Source organism: Protopterus annectens, chromosome 1.part0, assembly GCF_019279795.1.
Source record: "Protopterus annectens isolate FY-2018-M chromosome 1.part0, PAN1.0, whole genome shotgun sequence".
NCBI lineage: Eukaryota > Metazoa > Chordata > Ceratodontiformes > Protopteridae > Protopterus > Protopterus annectens.
In genome coordinates, this window is record NC_056725.1 from 1,349,443,374 (window position 1) to 1,349,462,731 (window position 19,358).

Below are 19,358 nucleotides of genomic sequence, written 5' to 3' on the forward strand. Positions count from 1 at the left end.
TTATATGTAGGTCAGGAGGAAGTGTGTGGATATATACTGATGCATTTAGGTTCTTATCAGTTATAAAATAGTTTTTCAATATGCAGATTAGAAAATCAAGACTTTTCAGCACTCATATCTCTCGCTTTTTCTCTTTCTCTTTCTCTTTGTAGTAGTACTGAAACAATAATTTAATGTTTTCTATCACTTTTTTGTCTTTTCAGTTTCTCTACAAGATATTACAATGAGAAAAGCCTTTAGAAGTTCCACAGTTCAAGACCAGCAGTTATTTGACCGCAGAACACTACCTATTCCTTTACATGAGACGTACGGCATTTGTGAACAACCGCCACCACTTGATATACTCACACCTTACAGGTTAGGCTTCTCTCTTTTTTAATCACTTGCCATTGTGGGTAAGACTCAATTAAGTGACCAGTGCATGTAGAATGGTACTGAGGATGAATGTGTTTCTTCTGTTGCACTATATGAAGAATGTAGCAGTGATTGCAGAAAATGTACAGCATTTTCAGTAAATGATATACTTTTTATTTATTTGCTAACCTGCTAATCCACCCTAGCACAAACTATTTTTTCAGTAACAGCCCAGGAGCATTGAAAGGTTAAGTAATTTGCTCACGAATTATGCAGTAGGCAAATGGAGGCTGGAATACAAGATAACTCGTTAACAGCTCATAACCATAATCCATCCATCCTCAACCCTTTTCCCATCTTGCTCATAACCTTAATCCTCTGCAGCAAATTGCAGAAAGGTGCTTCTTGTCCTGGAAGTGCTAGAAATTTAAGCAAAAGTCTCCTTTTAGACATTATGGAGTCTGAGAATATTCAGATGCAGCTCGAGTTCAGAACTCCGACACTAGTCCCAGGGATCTGGACACATAAGTCAATTTTTATTTATTTGTGATATATATATATATATATATATATATATAGTTACATATATTCTAAGTAAGTACAATATTTATTATATCCGTAGTCAGTATTATTTAATCCAGTCAAGTGCAATAATTGACAAATAACTTAGGCATTGTTCAGTCTGTAGCGTGTTTTGTATTACTTTAAATGGGGTAGTTAATTTAACTCAGGGGAGGGTATTCTTTTCGTATATGACTCTTGGTAAATGTCAGTGCTCTTTCTTGCGTGTATTGGGAGTAGTACTGTATTTGTTAGTTATGATTATTCCGCTACTTGTATGTGTTTTACTTTTATTTGTAATCACAAGAATTGAGCTGATGCATGAAATTTCATTTAGGTTACACGTGTAATTCTAAATGACAATAAAGTTTACTTTGACTGTGACTTTGAGTTGTTTGCCTTATGCTTACTGGAACAAAAACACCAAGAAACATCACACAACTAGGACAAGCCAGTAACCAAACATAAGGAGAAATGTCACACCTAGGTTTTCGAATACTGGCCAAGGCTCTTGCCGTTCCTATAGTGCCTTTTTTAGGCAAGGCTCAAAGGACAAACCAACCACCGTAACCAGCACAGGTAACCAAAAACTATGGGTAATGCTACTCAACGCCAGAAGTCTCAACCTCAAAATGCACGCACTCGAGGCTCTCCTCAGCACGGAGAAAATCAATGTTTGTGCAGTGACGGAAACCTGGTTCAAGGCTCGAGAGCACCCCAGCACTGCCAGGTTACAATTCATATCCTACCTTCCGGCCTCAGTTACCGGATCGCAGTACAAAGGGCGGAGGTGTATCCATATTCATCAAGGATACCCATATCTCCAGGTTAGTAGCGCAGCATGATGCCCCAGAGGTCATCCATGCGCAACTATCAGCAGGCAAAACCGCATTTCAAGTCGTAGCCGGGTATAGATCATTCACCATGTCCCAAGATGCTCACTCTGCATTCCTTGAGACATTGGAAAATATAAAGGTCCTACCCAACACCATAATCTTGGGTGATTTCAACTACCCTGGTATAGACTGGGCGAACTACCAATGCTCCAACTCCTATGCTCAGCGATTCATAGAATTTATAAATTCAAATGCCCTTGAACAACTAGTATGCTCCCCCACTAGAGGGAACAACATATTGGATTTAATCATCACAAATATGGGCGCCCACTGTACCACATCCGTTATCACTCCCTCCTTGGTCAGATCTGACCACAAACTGATAACCCTGGACATCCTCACCCCTCCACCTCCCTCAGTCAAAGTAAACATAGTCAAAAACCTTTCCAAAGCAAACTTCAAACTACTTGCATCCAAAGTGGAAAGCTTCACTATTTCCTTGCAGAAGGATAATGATATCCAGGATGCGGAATCCTACACCAAGGCACTCTATGCATCATCAGGATTGCATGGACCGTGCTATCCCAAATAAAACCAAGACTCCTTCCTCAAGCAAGAAGAAACCAGTCTGGTGGACCCCGGCCATAAGCAAACTTTACAATAAAAGGAGGAGGCTTATACAAAAAAAGGCCAAATCTCAAGTAGAAAAATCATCCCTGATCAGTCCAGTCATTTAAGTATATATAACTTTACACTGGCCAACACAAGTAGGCCAGTTGTCCTTCAGGTCAGTTTGAGTGTTGCATATTGGAAAGTAAGTTGTTATAGGAATTTCCTGTTTTCTCTGTAGGGCTGAAGTAGTAAGCATTACTGTTGTAAACACCCTTGGAGAAGAAGACAGGCTGCATAGTAAACATTTGTATTAATAATGCTTTTCTTGGGTCTAGAAGAAATGCATGTAATGGCTTTAACTGACTGCAATTTACCAGGACCTCTGAAGCTATGAAAATTCCATACTCTTAACACCTCAAGCACAAATTGTACTGTACTCTGCCTTAAAGGACTTGAACTGATTGTACTGTACTCTGCCTTAAAGGACTTGAACTGATTGTACTGTACTCTCCCTTAAAGGACTTGTACTGATTGTACTTTACTCCCCCTTAACGGACTTGAGCTGATTGAACTGTACTCTGCCTTAAAAGACTTGAACTGATTGTACTGTACTCTCCGTTAAAGGACTTGTACTGATTGTACTGTACTCTCCCTTAAAGGACTTGCACTGATTGTACTGTACTCTCCCTTAAAGGACATGTACTGATTGTACTGTACTCTCCCTTAAAGGACTTGTACTGATTGTACTGTACTCTGCCTTAAAGGACTTGTACTGATTGTACTGTACTCCCCCTTAAAGGACATGTACTGATTGTACTGTACTCTCCCTTAAAGGACTTGTACTGATTGTACTGTACTCTCCCTTAAAGGACATGTACTGATTGTACTGTACTCCCCCTTAAAGGACTTGTACTGATTGTACTGTACTCCCCCCTTAAAGGACTTGAACTGATTGTACTGTACTCTCTGTTAAAGGACTTGTACTGATTGTACTGTACTCTCCCTTAAAGGACTTGAACTGATTGTACTGTACTCTCCCTTAAAGGACTTGAACTGATTGTACTGTACTCCCCCTTAAAGGACTTGTACTGATTGTACTGTACTCTGCCTTAAAGGACTTGAACTGATTGTACTGTACTCTCCCTTAAAGGACTTGTACTGATTGTACTTTACTCCCCCTTAAAGGACTTGAACTGATTGTACTGTACTCTGCCTTAAAGGACTTGTACTGATTGTACTGTACTCTCCGTTAAAGGACTTGTACTGATTGTACTTTACTCCCCCTTAAAGGACTTGTACTGATTGTACTGTACTCTCTCTTAAAGGACTTGTACTGATTGTACTGTACTCTCTTAAAGGACTTGTACTGATTGTACTTTACTCCCCCTTAAAGGACATGTACTGATTGTACTGTACTCTCCCTTAAAGGACTTGTACTGATTGTACTGTACTCTGCCTTAAAGGACTTGAACTGATTGTACTGTACTCTCCCTTAAAGGACTTGTACTGATTGTACTGTACTCTCCCTTAAAGGACTTGTACTGATTGTACTGTACTCTGCCTTAAAAGACTTGAACTGATTGTACTGTACTCTCCATTAAAGGACTTGAACTGATTGTACTGTACTCCCCCTTAAAGGACTTGTACTGATTGTACTGTACTCTGCCTTAAAGGACTTGAACTGATTGTACTGTACTCTCCCTTAAAGGACTTGTACTGATTGTACTGTACTCTTCCTTAAAGGACTTGTACTGATTGTACTCTACTCCCCCTTAACGGACTTGAGCTGATTGAACTGTACTCTGCCTTAAAAGACTTGAACTGATTGTACTGTACTGTCCGTTAAAGGACTTGTACTGATTGTACTGTACTCCCCCTTAAAGGACTTGTACTGATTGTACTGTACTCTCCCTTAAAGGACTTGTACTGATTGTACTGTACTCTGCCTTAAAGGACTTGTACTGATTGTACTGTACTCCCCCTTAAAGGACATGTACTGATTGTACTGTACTCTCCCTTAAAGGACTTGTACTGATTGTACTGTACTCTCCCTTAAAGGACATGTACTGATTGTACTGTACTCCCCCTTAAAGGACTTGAACTGATTGTACTGTACTCCCCCTTAAAGGACTTGAACTGATTGTACTGTACTCTCTGTTAAAGGACTTGTACTGATTGTACTGTACTCTCCCTTAAAGGACTTGAACTGATTGTACTGTACTCTCCCTTAAAGGACTTGAACTGATTGTACTGTACTCCCCCTTAAAGGACTTGTACGGATTGTACTGTACTCTGCCTTAAAGGACTTGAACTGATTGTACTGTACTCTCCCTTAAGGGACTTGTACTGATTGTACTGTACTCTCCCTTAAAGGACTTGTACTGATTGTACTGTACTCTCCCTTAAAGGACTTGTACTGATTGTACTTTACTCCCCCTTAAAGGACTTGAACTGATTGTACTGTACTCTGCCTTAAAGGACTTGAACTGATTGTACTGTACTCTCCCTTAAAGGACTTGTACTGATTGTACTGTACTCTCCCTTAAAGGTCTTGTACTGACTGTACTTCAAGTCCCCCTTAAAGGACTTGAACTGATTGTACTGTACTCTCCGTTAAAGGACTTGTACTGATTGTACTGTACTCTCCGTTAAAGGACTTGTACTGATTGTACTTTACTCCCCCTTAAAGGACTTGTACTGATTGTACTGTACTCTCTCTTAAAGGACCTGTACTGATTGTACTGTACTCTCTCTTAAAGGACTTGTACTGATTGTACTTTACTCCCCCTTAAAGGACATGTACTGATTGTACTGTACTCTCCCTTAAAGGACTTGTACTGATTGTACTGTACTCTGCCTTAAAGGACTTGAACTGATTGTACTGTACTCTCCCTTAAAGGACTTGTACTGATTGTACTGTACTCTCCCTTAAAGGACTTGTACTGATTGTACTGTACTCTGCCTTAAAAGACTTGAACTGATTGTACTGTACTCTCCATTAAAGGACTTGCACTGATTGTACTGTACTCTCCATTAAAGGACTTGTACTGATTGTACTGTACTCTCCCTTAAAGGACTTGTACTGATTGTACTGTACTCTGCCTTAAAGGACTTGTACTGATTGTACTGTACTCTCCCTTAAAGGACTTGTACTGATTGTACTGTACTCTCCCTTAAAGGACTTGTGCTGATTGTACTGTACTCCCCCTTAAAGGACATGTACTGATTGTACTGTACTCTGCCTTAAAGGACTTGTACTGATTGTACTGTACTCTCCCTTAAAGGACTTGTACTGATTGTACTGTACTCTGCCTTAAAGGACTTGTACTGATTGTACTGTACTCTGCCTTAAAGGACTTGTACTGATTGTACTGTACTCTCCCTTAAAGGACTTGTACTGATTGTACTGTACTCTCCCTTAAAGGACTTGTACTGATTGTACTGTACTCTCCCTTAAAGGACTTGTACTGATTGTACTGTACTCTCCCTTAAAGGACTTGTACTGATTGTACTGTACTCTCCCTTAAAGGACTTGTACTGATTGTACTGTACTCTCCCTTAAAGGACATGTGCTGATTGTACTGTACTCTACCTTAAAGGACATGTACTGATTGTACTGTACTCTCCCTTAAAGGACATGTGCTGATTGTACTGTACTCTGCCTTAAAGGACTTGTACTGATTGTACTGTACTCCCCCTTAAAGGACATGTACTGATTGTACTGTACTCTCCCTTAAAGGACATGTGCTGATTGTACTGTACTCTGCCTTAAAGGACTTGTACTGATTGTACTGTACTCTCCCTTAAAGGACATGTGCTGATTGTACTGTACTTTACCTTAATGCACTTGTACTGATTGTACTGTACTCTACCTTAAAATACTTGTACTTGATGAACTGAGTTACTGCCCTTGGGGTTACAGCACGTTGCATAGCTGCCTTTTTGGGCACTAGGAAAATCAGGGTATGACCCCTGTTTCTACTCCTGTGAGAGTAGTTACTTCACAGTAGTTCTAGAATTAATAAATGACCTGGATGCTAGAGTTAGTTATGTAGACTTCTGAGGTATAATTACTGAAGAAAGACATTTTATGGCTGTAGTGAGAATACACACGTCACTAGTGTATCTTATTGAGATAACTTACAGGACTCATTTTTCTGAGATATTCTTCTGCTAAATATGTCACACGTTGTATCTCTGCCCTTCATTTGAGCTGTGGTAAACCTGGCCGACAGGAAATCATTTATATGATGATAGTGTTTTGTAAATAATGTTTGGATGTCTGACTTTGCTTTCCATTGTACAACAACCCCACAAGCTTGTGTACATTGGGGAGCAGTGGCTTGAAGTTCTTTGTACTCAGTCTTGAAGGCTGTATTTTCCCCTGCCTTTTTTGAAATTAACAAAATGATATCTATCCTGAAAGGATAGAAACAGCCCCAAAACATTGTCTCATCTCTCTTCAGAAGTCTTCCAGTCTGCTTGCTCTTTCTGTGTTTCATTAAACCCCAATCAAAGAATGATTTCAATGGCAAAGGCAACTTCAGCAACATAATTTTCGAACCCTTATCCACATTCCATGGTCTCATTAAGATGATCACCATCTTGGCTGTTAATTAGAGGGCTTCTGTTTCTCCGGCTGTGAAACATCAGGTTGACTGATGACATATGTAGTCAGGTTAATACCGTATATCTTTCTGCCAGGTTCATTATTGCAGTGGTCATCTCCTGCTATATGGATTTCATCCATTCTGTTGCTTACCAAATGCAGAGGATTAATGAGATTGTACAACAGTCTACTTCTTCATGGTCATGATAGGATGCCCACCAATGGTGCTGTTAACCGTGGGCATACAAATTTGACAGAATGGGGCTGTTCTTGAGTAGTCTCCTGTCTGCTTGTTTATTTGCAACTGAGGAATTCCATCCATTTGTCACCACCTCCTTTAAGGTCTCACAGATGGGCCTGCTCACATAGTGCTTTATGCTTTGACATACTTAACAGTTCATTTATTTTCTGTGGAGGCTTGTCCATTCATGTTCATTGATTATTGCATAGTGCACAACAGCAGTTGGTAATAATGACATTTTGAAATGCAGTATTTCACATTTGAAGTCATCATTTGCACTCTGAATAAGCAGTCAATATACACATTTTTGTTATCCTTTGTTCCTGTCCCATGCTTTCTAAACATCACGCTCTGCTGCTACCATGCCCATTTATGGCAATCACCAATTCCTGCTGCTACTAGACCCACTTGTTTTCCATCACTGGGGAGAGGTACTATCACCACAAGACCATCATTCTTGCAGCCTTGAGGGATTTTCCATTTGCTGGCCTTAACATCACCCATGGTGACTAATGTGTGTACCTCACAAATATGACGGCATGCTGCACTTTGCTTCTAGACATGCATGTTCTTGTGCATGCACAATAAAGGCTACCACACAAATGCACTTTGGCAGGGCAGACACACATCCCTGGGCTAAATGGTTTATGTTGTATATTTGCCAGTCCAGTAGGTGCTGTTATTGCAGCGAGTGAGATGCTTCCATCCCCACAAAGATGGGTGAGCTGGTGTTAATTTCTCACTGTCACCTTTCCTCAATATTTTCTGCCGCATATGAGTCACTAGCTGATCCTTTGGTGTCTGTATTGCAGTTAGCACTTTATTCACCTTGCCGATCCTTTGGTGTCTGTGTTGCAGTTAGCACTTTATTCACCTTGCCGATCCTTTGGTGTCTATATTGCAGTTAGCACTTTATTCACCTTGTCAGCTATAGACCGCACCATTCTACCACCACTGCCATTAGAAGATGCCGAGACAACATTTTTCCTTAACTCCGTAACTTACAAACTGCTTATTGCCATCTACTGTCCTCCATAAAAACAATGCTTTTCCACAGACATCAGAATTATACATTTAGTCATTCCAGCCAGCTTCAGTTGGTCAGACCTCCATTCAGAATAAAAAAAACAGAAACAGTATTTGTCGGAATGGTACCTGCCTCTTAGAATTTTAATCCAGGGGGCATCAGGGACTGTGACAAATGATAGCTTTCAGACAAAAGCTCAAATCACACTTAGTTGAGCTTAAATGTGCAGAATTTTGAGACACTGGATAACACTGTACTGGTACATCAACTCTTTATCTAGTCTATACTTAGGATGAGCCTGTAACTTCCTTTAGCTACTGTTCAGTTATGTAACTTAGAAAGTGATACTTAAAACAGTAGAACCCTTGTTTGAACTTAATTCTTATTGATGCATTCAGCCACATTGGTAGTATTTCTGGCAATATATTCTGTTGTTGTAAGTTTCAGCTATTTCTTGATGTACTCATTTGCATGGATTTTATTTCTTCCAAAATGTTCTGTTTTGTAAAGATCAGATTTTTCTTGTTATGGTTGTGCTCATGTTATGCAGTTTTTCTTGTATATCTGTGCTCATCCTATACAAATCACTAGTGCTCGTTTGTATGTAAAATGCTTACTATTTTCCTATTCTTATTGGTTTTCTCATTTGTATTGCCTACTGGCCCAGGTCATGAATGAAAAACAGTACTTGAACCAGTCTACCTACCCGGTTAACAAACAGAAATAGCAGAAATAAATCCCTCTGCCTCATTAATCCTGATATTTGTACACAATATTATTTGCCATGAGGTACACAGAATAAAAGCTATAAGAAAATAAAAGTTTAGTCAGAATGTTGCAAAGTACAAAATCAGCTTTCAGCTACCAAATCTTTATTCCAAGGATGAAATGTGTGAAATGCATGCATTGTTCAAATCACACCCCAACCCAAGAGCCTAAAGTGAGTCTGCGGAAAAGAGAGTTGTTGCATGACCTGAAGTTCACAAAGTAAAGCTTTCAGTTGAACTCGTTACTTGGCCAGTAGAGTTCAGGTACATGAGAGAGACAAAAGTTGTCAATAGTAAATGACCGTTCATTTAACAATTCACTGTTAACAGTAGGCAGTAAATGGTCTAGAAATAAACACCAAACCACAGTTCCACGGTAACCAAGGGTCAAATTCACATATGTTATCACATGCATGATTAGGGTGTTAATAATCATGCTAATGTTCACAACACACATAAACATAAAGACTGTATCTATTTATTTTTCCAAATATCTTTATTACTTGAGATGCAGGAAAGTAAAAGTCACCTAATAACAACATAATTTATAATACACTAGGATAAGCATGCACTTCAGCTATGGATGGTTCTTTTTTTAACCAAACATTTCTGTATAACATAATTTTCAAGTATAAATACAACAGTAACTGTATACACATAGCTATGATGGCTGTAATACCTAAAGATAGTAAAGAGCCACCAGATCCAGCTTCATACAAGCCCATTTCAATCCTAAACCATGATTATAAAGTGTTTGTCTATAATGGCTAAAAGAATGGCAAAGATGATGCCAAAATTGATAGATATGGACCAGTGTGGTTTTGTGGAGGGGAGGTAAACATTTGACAACATTAACGGAACAGTGATGATCCAGTGGGAAGCAGAATGTAGGAAAATACCACTGTTATTGGTGGGTCTTGATGCAGAGAAAACGTTTGACAGAGTAAGCTGGGTTTTTATGAGTAGGGCAATGGAAGCATTTGCATTTCCTAATACAACAAAAATGGTAATTAGAAGGCTATATGAGGGATCGGAGGCAAAAATCATAGTGGAAGGATTCCTCTCTTATAAGTGGTGTCTGAACTGAGGAACCGGGCAGGGGTGTCCTCTTGTCCTCTTTCCCCTTGTCACTTGCAGTATATTTAGAACCATTGGAAAAGAAAATAAGGGTCTCGGAAATTCAAGGAAATAGTTGGCATGGTGTTTGAAAAAAGTTGGCTTTATTTGCAGATAATGATATTTTGTACCTGTTGGAACCAGTAAAGGACATGTCAGTGTTGTGGCACATTCTGAGACAGTGCTGTTTTTTACAGGATATAAAATTATTGAAGATAAAACAAAGGCTATAACTATAAACTGTGCACCCACACATGAATTTGTTCAGTGATACCCATATTTATGTGGACTTGATAAAATGAAGTATTTAGAAGTATGAATTAAAAAGGATACTGTTATTTCAGCTAAGAATATGTGGGAAGAGACTAAACAAAAGATAATACAACAACTGAGGAACTAGAAGCTCTTGCTTATGGGTATGGATAGCAAAATGCAAGCTGTAAAAATGATTTTAGTTCCTCTAGTTTTAGAAACAGATCATGGATATTTTTATCAACTAGAGGAAAAATTTGGGCTAGTAACTATTAAAGAGTTAAATAATTTTATGTGGGGGGGGGAGAGGGCACAAGTCAAGTGGGATAACTTGATCATCCCAGTAGAACAATGAGTTTTAGGATTACCTGATTTGAAGGGGATATATTACAGCTAAACAGTTAAGGCTCTTATACATAACACAAGCAGAAAGCTACAATTCCAAGTGGAAAAGGATGACGATGAAGCAGGGAAGCAATTCAAGAAATAAGGAAATAGTGGTGTTTTGGACACAGATCCTTAAGGAGAATAACAGTCATACAGTGCCCTCAGTTTGGAAGAAAATGAGCTAAGAGGAGAGTTGCTTGATTTAATATACATGGACAGATATATTAAGATCAGTGAGAGAAATAGAGTGCATAAGGTCAATAAAACCCCAAAAGCCTGATAAAACAAATGAATGCAGTAATTAGGAATGTCCATAGAAATCCATGTGATATAATAGAAGTCAACAAGGATATATTACTGTACAGCTAAATTAATAACTGATAAAGTTCTACCACAAGAACACAGGGTGGTGAGGGAAAGGAAGGGGAGAAATCGCATACCGTCATGGAAGCATCGAATAGAGAAAATTATAAAGCAATTAAGACAAGAAGTGTCACTGTTAGAAGACTGTAAAAGAGGGAACAGATCAACAAAAATATTAAGAAAGATAGATGTGATAAAAGCAATGCAATATTAGAACAGACCAGGATCTGTCATGCACTATCGCAAATGAACTAAAAATTTCAGCACAGGTGGAAAAACTTAGAAGATATATAGATAAATATAAAGGAAAAGTTCAAAATAAGCAATTTATTGATGACCCAAAAAAGTTTTATAGAGAACTGGGAAACAAGGTAAAAAGAATTGAAAGACCACCAAAAAAGGAGGAAATAGATACATTTTGGAGAAGTATCTATGAAGATCCTGTGGAACATAACAAAGATGCTAAGTGATACAAAAGGTGGTTGGTGGTGGGAATTGCAAATTGAATTAAAAGAACTTTATTGGATCATTAGACTAAATGCAGGGGTTGCACCAGGGCTCAATGATTATGTTTCACTGCTTCCTGTGTTGAAGCATAGGGCTTTGGATTTCTGAATACGGGTTTTATCTATATTAAATATATTTTCTATATATTTTTTATTCATTTTTTATTAAAAGATTGATTTTTGCTAGAACTTTAAACATTAAGTTGGGAACATAAAAGGTTTTTCTTAAAGTGTGCTGTTTTAAGAACTGCTTTTTTGGAACAGTGATTCGTGTTTTACTTCTTGATGGTAATTGGTAGTACTATTTAAGTAGGGATATTTTACTTACTAGTTTCTTCTGAAGAAGTCCCAAAGAGATGGAACAGGGATGAAAGCGCTTAACCTTTTTTATTGGTGAATAAAGACATTTTTACCAGAGCATTCGTGTGGAGTTTATGGTGGTGCTTTGTCCAGAAGCACTTTTTTTGTGGTTTTCAAAGATGCTAAATGGATAGAAGAGGTAAAAGAAAAAATAAGAAGTTTAAAGGTGTAGGATATGAAATTGGATAAAGTAACAGCCAGAGAGATTGAAACAAAAAGAAAAAAACTCTAATTGGAAAACCCCAGGCCCAGATGCAGTACCTAACTTTTGGTTAAAAGTATTAACATCTTTGCACGAAGATTTAGCCATGAGTAAGAATTATTTATATGCGCATCCCAAACAGACACCAACCTGGCTAACAACAGGCAAAACTATGCTCCTACTTAAGAGTGAACTTGCAAGCTACCCTAAAAATTATAGACCGATAACTTGCCTTCCCATGACATATAAACTGCACATGGGAATTGAGGCTGACAGAGTTTATACTCCTTTAGAAGAAAACTCAATTATGGCAGTAGAACAAAAGGGCAATAAAAGAAGGTCATATGGAACAAAGTATCATTTCTTGTTAAAGTCATACTGGAGAACTGTAAAAAGAGGAAGAATTTAGGTATAGCATGGCCTGACTATAAAAAAGCATTTGGTAGTATCCCACATTCATGGATAAAAGAGTGCTTAAAAGTGTATAAGATACACCCTACACTGATCGACTACATTACAATGACCATGAAACAGTGGCAGACCGCTTTGCATTCTGCCTTGCTATTAACCCATTAAGCTATTTACTTAACAGCTGGCCATGGCTACAATTTGGCTCCCAGAAAACAACAAGTGTAAAGACTTCTCACCTTCTCTTTGTCGATTATTTAAAACTGTATAGCTCATAAGATAAGGAACTGAAAGCACAGCTGCAGGTTGTCAAAACTTTTTCAGATGATATAAAAATGTCGTTTGGTCTTGATAAATGTGCAAAAGCAACCTTTAAAGCAGGAAAACTGCAGCACCAGGAAAACATCAGTTTGGGACAAGAATGTGATATAAAAGAACTTGAGCAAGAGGGAGTGTATAAATATTTGGGAATTGATGAGGGATCAACAATAAAACATGAACAAATGCAAATAAAACTTAGTAAGAAATACTTTAGAAGACTTAAATTAATTCTGAAAACAGCTTTGACATCTAGGAAGAAACTCCAAGCTATAAATCAGTTTGCACTCCTGGCCTAACTTAACAGTTTTGGAGTGATTGACTGGCCCCAAAATGTGTTGGATAGATTAGATAGGAAAACAAGAAGGATGCTTCATGCTCACCAAATGATTTATAAAAATCAGTGTACACCAAGATTATATATTCCCCATTCTGAAGGAGGGATGGGCCTCCTTGAAATTGATTACATGTATAGATCTGCAATTGTGGGAATCCACACATCTGCTGACCTCACAAGACCCAAATGTAGTGAAAGTTTTGAAACACGAGGAGAATAATTCTAAGATGACTTCTCTGCTTAATTTAGCAGAAGCATGTCGGCATCAAGCAGAAATGGAAATCAAACCAGAAGTAGATACAAATCAGGCAGCAACTGAATGTGCCAAAAAACAAAAGAAAGAATATAAGGTGAAGGACCAGATGAGAAGGCAAGAAATGTGGAAAAAACATAAATATAGTTACAAGTATAGAAAACTTCTGGAAGAACCTCATGTTGATCAGGAACTAATGCAGGAATGGTTAAGGAGAGGCGAATTCAAACCAAGAGATGAAAGGTTAATATTGGCAGCCCAAGACAGTGGGCTATGTACATGCTTGCTTACAAAGCCCGTTGAACAAGTGGGAGAAGCAGACAAATGTAGGCTTTGTAAAACCAAATTGGAAACAGTCGCACACCTTGTTGCTGGTTGTGACATACTAATGGCAGAAGGACTTATACTGAAAGGCATAATAATGTGGCAAGACTGTTGCACTGGGGATTGTGCAAACATCATGGTATTGAAGTGGCTGAAAAACACTGGAAACATGAGCCACAAAGCATCATAGAAAATGAAGTTTATATCACATGGGATCCATTACCAACAGTTCAAAAGGTAGATGCTAGAAAACCGGATATAGTGGTCCAAGAAAAGAAGACAAAAGTAGCATTGATCATTGAAATCGCTACACCCAGTGACTACAGTGTCTCGCGTACAGAGAGACATAAAGTCATAAAATATCAGGATCTGCAGGCAGAAACAAGAGCTTGTTGTTGTTGTTGTGTCTTTCGGCTTTTCCCGGTTAGGGGTCGCCACAGAGGAAGATTTTTACGTGCCAAGTTGCTGGCCCTGACGCACAACCTTCAACGAAGGTATGCCCATTCACGCATGTCTCCACACAGAAGACGCTCTAGCTGAGAATCGAACAGGACAACGTCTTACTGTGAGGCGACAACACTACCGCAGCACCACCACCGCAGAAACAAGAGCAATGTGGAAAAAAGATACCCAGACAGTTGTAATAGTAGTTGGAGCAATGGGTCTTATAAAAAAGAATGAGCAATCATATTTAAATATGTTACCAATCCATGAAACCCCGTATGAATTGCAGAAGGAGTCATTACTGGGCACATTGCGGGTGCTGCAAAGAGCACTTTTGGCTGACATAAAAAAGACTGAAAAAATACTAATTTCTTGAACTTTAATCATACTTTGACTTGGGGTTCATTCTCATCATAGTATTAGAAACCCAAAAGATTTGGAGAAATTAAAAATGTGAAAAAACATTATATTCATAAAGTAGCAGAAAGTATACTAAGAACTAAGGCAACACAGGAACAAAGAAAGGAGAGTCTGTTGATAGGGTACAGAAAATAGGCAAGAGGGAGCTGGAATTTACTGGAGGAACTGACAAAGGAACCAAGGTATTTGGAACAAATAATTAGAGAGGAAAAGGTAGCAGAATGACAAGATGACATTTGGATTGTAGGCTAGTGGTTGCCTTCCCTATCAAGGATAGATGTCAGAGAACAGACAAACAAAGAAAAGGGGATAGGGGGTCCTAAGTGAAGGGCCTGCATTGGTTGAGTTTTTAAATGAATCTAGAACAGAAGCTGCTGTTAAAGAAGTGGCACTTAATAGGGGTTACAGCATATTGCATTATAACTATAGGAATCAATCCGAATATGTCAGAAATTACTGTGAAGAGAGGTTAGATATGTAATTCGCAAAGAAACAATGGGAGGACATATACATAGCTCCCAGATAAGCAACAAAATCTATAAGATTTAGGATTTTTGCCTATAAGTGTTTGCATGAATACTTTTATACCCCCAAGTAGACTCCAAAGAATGTTTCCTCAGGTAGATGGCAGCTGTTGGAGGTGTAATGGGGGAAGAAGGAGGTACCTGAGAGCATATTTTGTTGGAGTGCAATGAGTTGGCAGACTTCAAAAATTCCTTACAGAGTACTGTCAGAAATACAGGGCAAGCAAATGAATGTAACTAAGGAAATTAATTTTTGAGCTGGGATACAGTGTCTGAATTGCTTAGATCTGGCCTTAAGTTTAATTCAGGTGACTGCCAAAAAAGGAATTACTAGAAAATGGAAATCAAATTCTACACCAACTATACCCGAAGTAGTGAATGTTGTAACTGAGGTATAAGAACAGGAAGCGGGATTGTTAGAAATGGGAATGAGTAAATTACATAGAAAAACATGGAAATTTTGAAAACAATGCATGTAGAAAAATGTTTTGGAGGAGGAATGAGGTTTAAGAGAAAGCAGGAATTGGATAATTTATGTAATGTTGCTTTGATTATATGGTATAGAGCAATGTAGGTGATGTATACTGCTTGTAAATGTGAACTTGCTAGCATGGTTTTATTACTTTTATGCAAATGTAGGTTTTCCTGTGTCACAATTGATAATTTAATAAAGGAGTTTAAAAAAAAAAACTTTATACCCGTGTACAATATGTGTCTATATTACCTGACTTAGTAGCACACTTTAAGATTTTTTTTATAAACATACAATGTAGTTAAACCATTGAAATACAATTTTTGTGAAGAAGAGGCAGGATATGCTGCATTATTCTTCCATTACTTTCTTTAGAAGCTCAAATGTTTTAGGCCATTATTTAAAATAGATTGGTTTAGGATCAGATCTTAATTTGATCAAGTCTGTTTCTTTACCGTGTATGTATTTTAAAGAAGAAGATAGCAAAAATTCTGAGAAAAAAGAATGTATCGTCTGTAACCATCTTGTAGTAATTGTTTTCCTGTCAGTAACCAGGATAATCCTTACTAGGGAATACTGAATCTTGTCAGTGCAAAATGGTAAGTTATTGTTATATGGTACCATTTTACTAGTTAGAGAAAAGTAACATAATGGAAATGATTCTTTTGATTGGGATGTAGGATATGAATTAACTAGATGTGGTAAGGCTTTACTAAGTTTAATGCTTTTGGCTGCCAAAAAGCAGTTACTAGAAAATGGACATCAAAATATATTCCCAGAGTAAAGGAAGTTTTGGGTGGTGTAAGAGAGGTAGAAGAACTCTAGTTGCAATCTTAGAAAAGAAAAGCAGTTTTCACAGAAGTGAATGGAATATATGGAAACAGTACATTCAGAATAATATTCAGGAGGAGGTGTGAGATGTAAGTGAAGGCAGAAACTGAGCAATTAATATAATTATGGAGTAGATGAAAATTGTTAAAAAAACAATTAGTCACACATCGAACAAATGGATTGGTGAATAAAAGAAAAGCAAAAATATTCTACAACATCCAATGATCCAACCAAATGACAGGGAAGCTGCAGCAAAAGTATAATGTGTGATTTTATTTCGGTAAGCGCTTTCGTAGTGACTAAGCACCACTACTTGCAAAGTGCTCTATTCTGCAAGATGGGCTTAATGGGAATTCTGTCATTTATTCCCCTGCTGCTATCTGCCCTCAACCTAATAATCCATCTGGTTTCTGAGGTCTCCGTCTGAATTACTACACCCCTCCTTTTCATTCTCCCTAACTTTCTCAGTCGCAAGAAATCTAAATGTATGTGAAGGGCTTTCAATGGACACGTGCTTAGCCAGTGCATTTGTTAGGACTGCATCCCTGATATTCAGAAGATGTTCCCTTATTCTGAACCTGACCTTTCTGTTATTCTTGCCTACATAGAAGCAAGAACATACATTGCACACTGCCAAATACACCACATTCTCACTGTTACAGTCAGCTGTCAGATTAAAATCAAAATCCATTCCTAAATCTGGATGTCTAAACCTATTGCTAGTATCAATATATGTACATTGATTACACCTGGTGCATGGGAGGGTACATTTACCTTCCATGGTAATTCCAGTGTTATCCTCAGTATAGCATAGAAATCTCTTTAAAGAGTTTTTTAAACAAAAAATTGGGTCCATCTCCTACTATGTCCCTAATCTCAGGACTATGTGTAAGAATCGGCCAGTATTTCTTCACTATATTCGTGATCATGCTTGCATTTCTGGAATAATGTGTGGGTATTCGAATCACATCTTTCATGGTTTTATTATACCAAACCTGTTCCCCTTCACTTGTTGAAAAATATGGTCTGCCTATGCTATTCCTTTGTGATATAGTTTCCTCCAGTATGTTGCACATAGTAGTATCAGTGTACCCCCTCACCACATATACCGGCCCAAAAGACTGAGGTGACAAACAATTTTGAATTTGAAATTGTTTAGTAGACATGTGAAACTAAAACTTTTATTTGGGAATCAGTGAGAGGGGAATATTACAAGTTTTAGAAAGCCTAGCATATTCATTCCACCTAGCCACCCAATTATTGATGTTTTCACCAGTTTATGTGAAAAGGAAATCTTTGACGTGCTGGAGGAAGACAAAAGCGTCAAGTTTAACAATATGCCTAGGGGTGAATTTGAAGCTCTTAAACGTTTACAGCAAGATCAGAGATTAGTAATAAAACCAGATGACAAAGGTGAGCTGATAGTAATAATGAATAGTGACTGTTATGGCACTAAGATGAACGAAATGTTGAATGATGCTCGGACCTATGAGGTTATTGATGTTCAAGTAATGAATATAAAGACAGAGAATCCTGAAGATGTTTTATATGATTTTTTTCTTAATAACCAAATCACTATAGATTTGTGTAACTACTTTAAAGTGCCTAAACCCCTGATTCCTATTATCCAAGGACTCCCGAAGATTCATAAAAATCCAATGCACCCCCCTCTGAGACCCATAGTATCAGGGTACAACTGGATCACAGAGCCCATATCTATATACATAGAGAAGTCACTCAGACCAGTTGTAGATAAGAACTACTACATCCTTAGGGATTCAAAACAATTTTTGAAGGACCTGTATAGTTTTTTGAGGGACTATCAATTGCCCACTGACTCTTTTTTGCTGGTAACTTTAGATGTACACTCACTTTTCACTTCCATTTCCAACAATGTAGGCATAGAAATGCTTAGACAGTATTTGATAAGTGATGGAACTTATGACCATGCACGAACAGAATTATTATGCCTACTTATGGAATTAGTTTTGGACAACGTTATGCTATTTGATCATAGCCTATATTTGCAGAAGGATGGGGTGGCTATGGGCACTTCTAGCACCAACAGCTGTACTAACTTAGTCATGGCCATGTGGGAAAAGATCCAGATACTCAGTAGCAGTTGACATCAGATAGTATTCTACAGACGCTTTGTAGATGATAACTTTTTATTGTGGCATGGGAAACACATGGAATTGGAATGCTTCCATCATGAGATCAATAATAGTACTACCTTCCTGAAATTTGACCTTAATAGTTCAAAGGATGGGAGTGAGTGTATAGACATTAAGGTATTTAAGAACTTGGAGGGAGGCCTGTCAACCAGGATATATAGGAAGGACTGTCACAGAAATACACTTTTATACAAGAAGAGTATGCATCTGAAAAATGTATTCAGAAATGTAGTGAGAGGTCAAGCTTTAAGAGTGTCTAGATTTAACAGCAGAGGAAGAAGATTTTAAGAATGAGCTAGCTGAGCTTAAAGATAGATTTGTGGAGAGGGGGTACACTGATACTTGCAAAGTATTCGTGGAAACTATAACACAAAGGAATGGCATAGGCAGACAATATTTTTCAACAAGTGAAGGGGAAGAGGTTAGGTATAATAAAACCAGGAAAGATGTGATTCGAATACCCACACATTATTCCAGCAATGTAAGCATGATCATAAATATAGTGAAGAAATACTGGCCGATTCTTACACATAGTCCTGAGATTAGGGACATAGTAGGAGATAGACCCAATTTTTTGTTTAAAAATGAAAACATTTTAGAGATTTCTATGATATACTAAGGATAACACTGGAATTACTATGGAAGGTAAACGTACTCTCC

At 38.0% G+C, this 19,358-nt stretch overlaps 1 protein-coding gene across 3 annotated transcripts in view; it reads left to right on the forward strand.

The window, feature by feature from the left end:
- Positions 1-19,358, forward strand: part of WASF1 (WASP family member 1) — a 1,915,084-nt gene that overhangs the window by 1,484,648 nt on the left and 411,078 nt on the right. For all 3 annotated transcript variants that reach the window (XM_044066725.1, XM_044066733.1, XM_044066743.1), the window contains one exon: positions 204-357. In XM_044066725.1, coding sequence (XP_043922660.1) covers positions 204-357 — 154 coding nt within the window. The remainder of the gene's footprint in view (positions 1-203; positions 358-19,358) is intronic.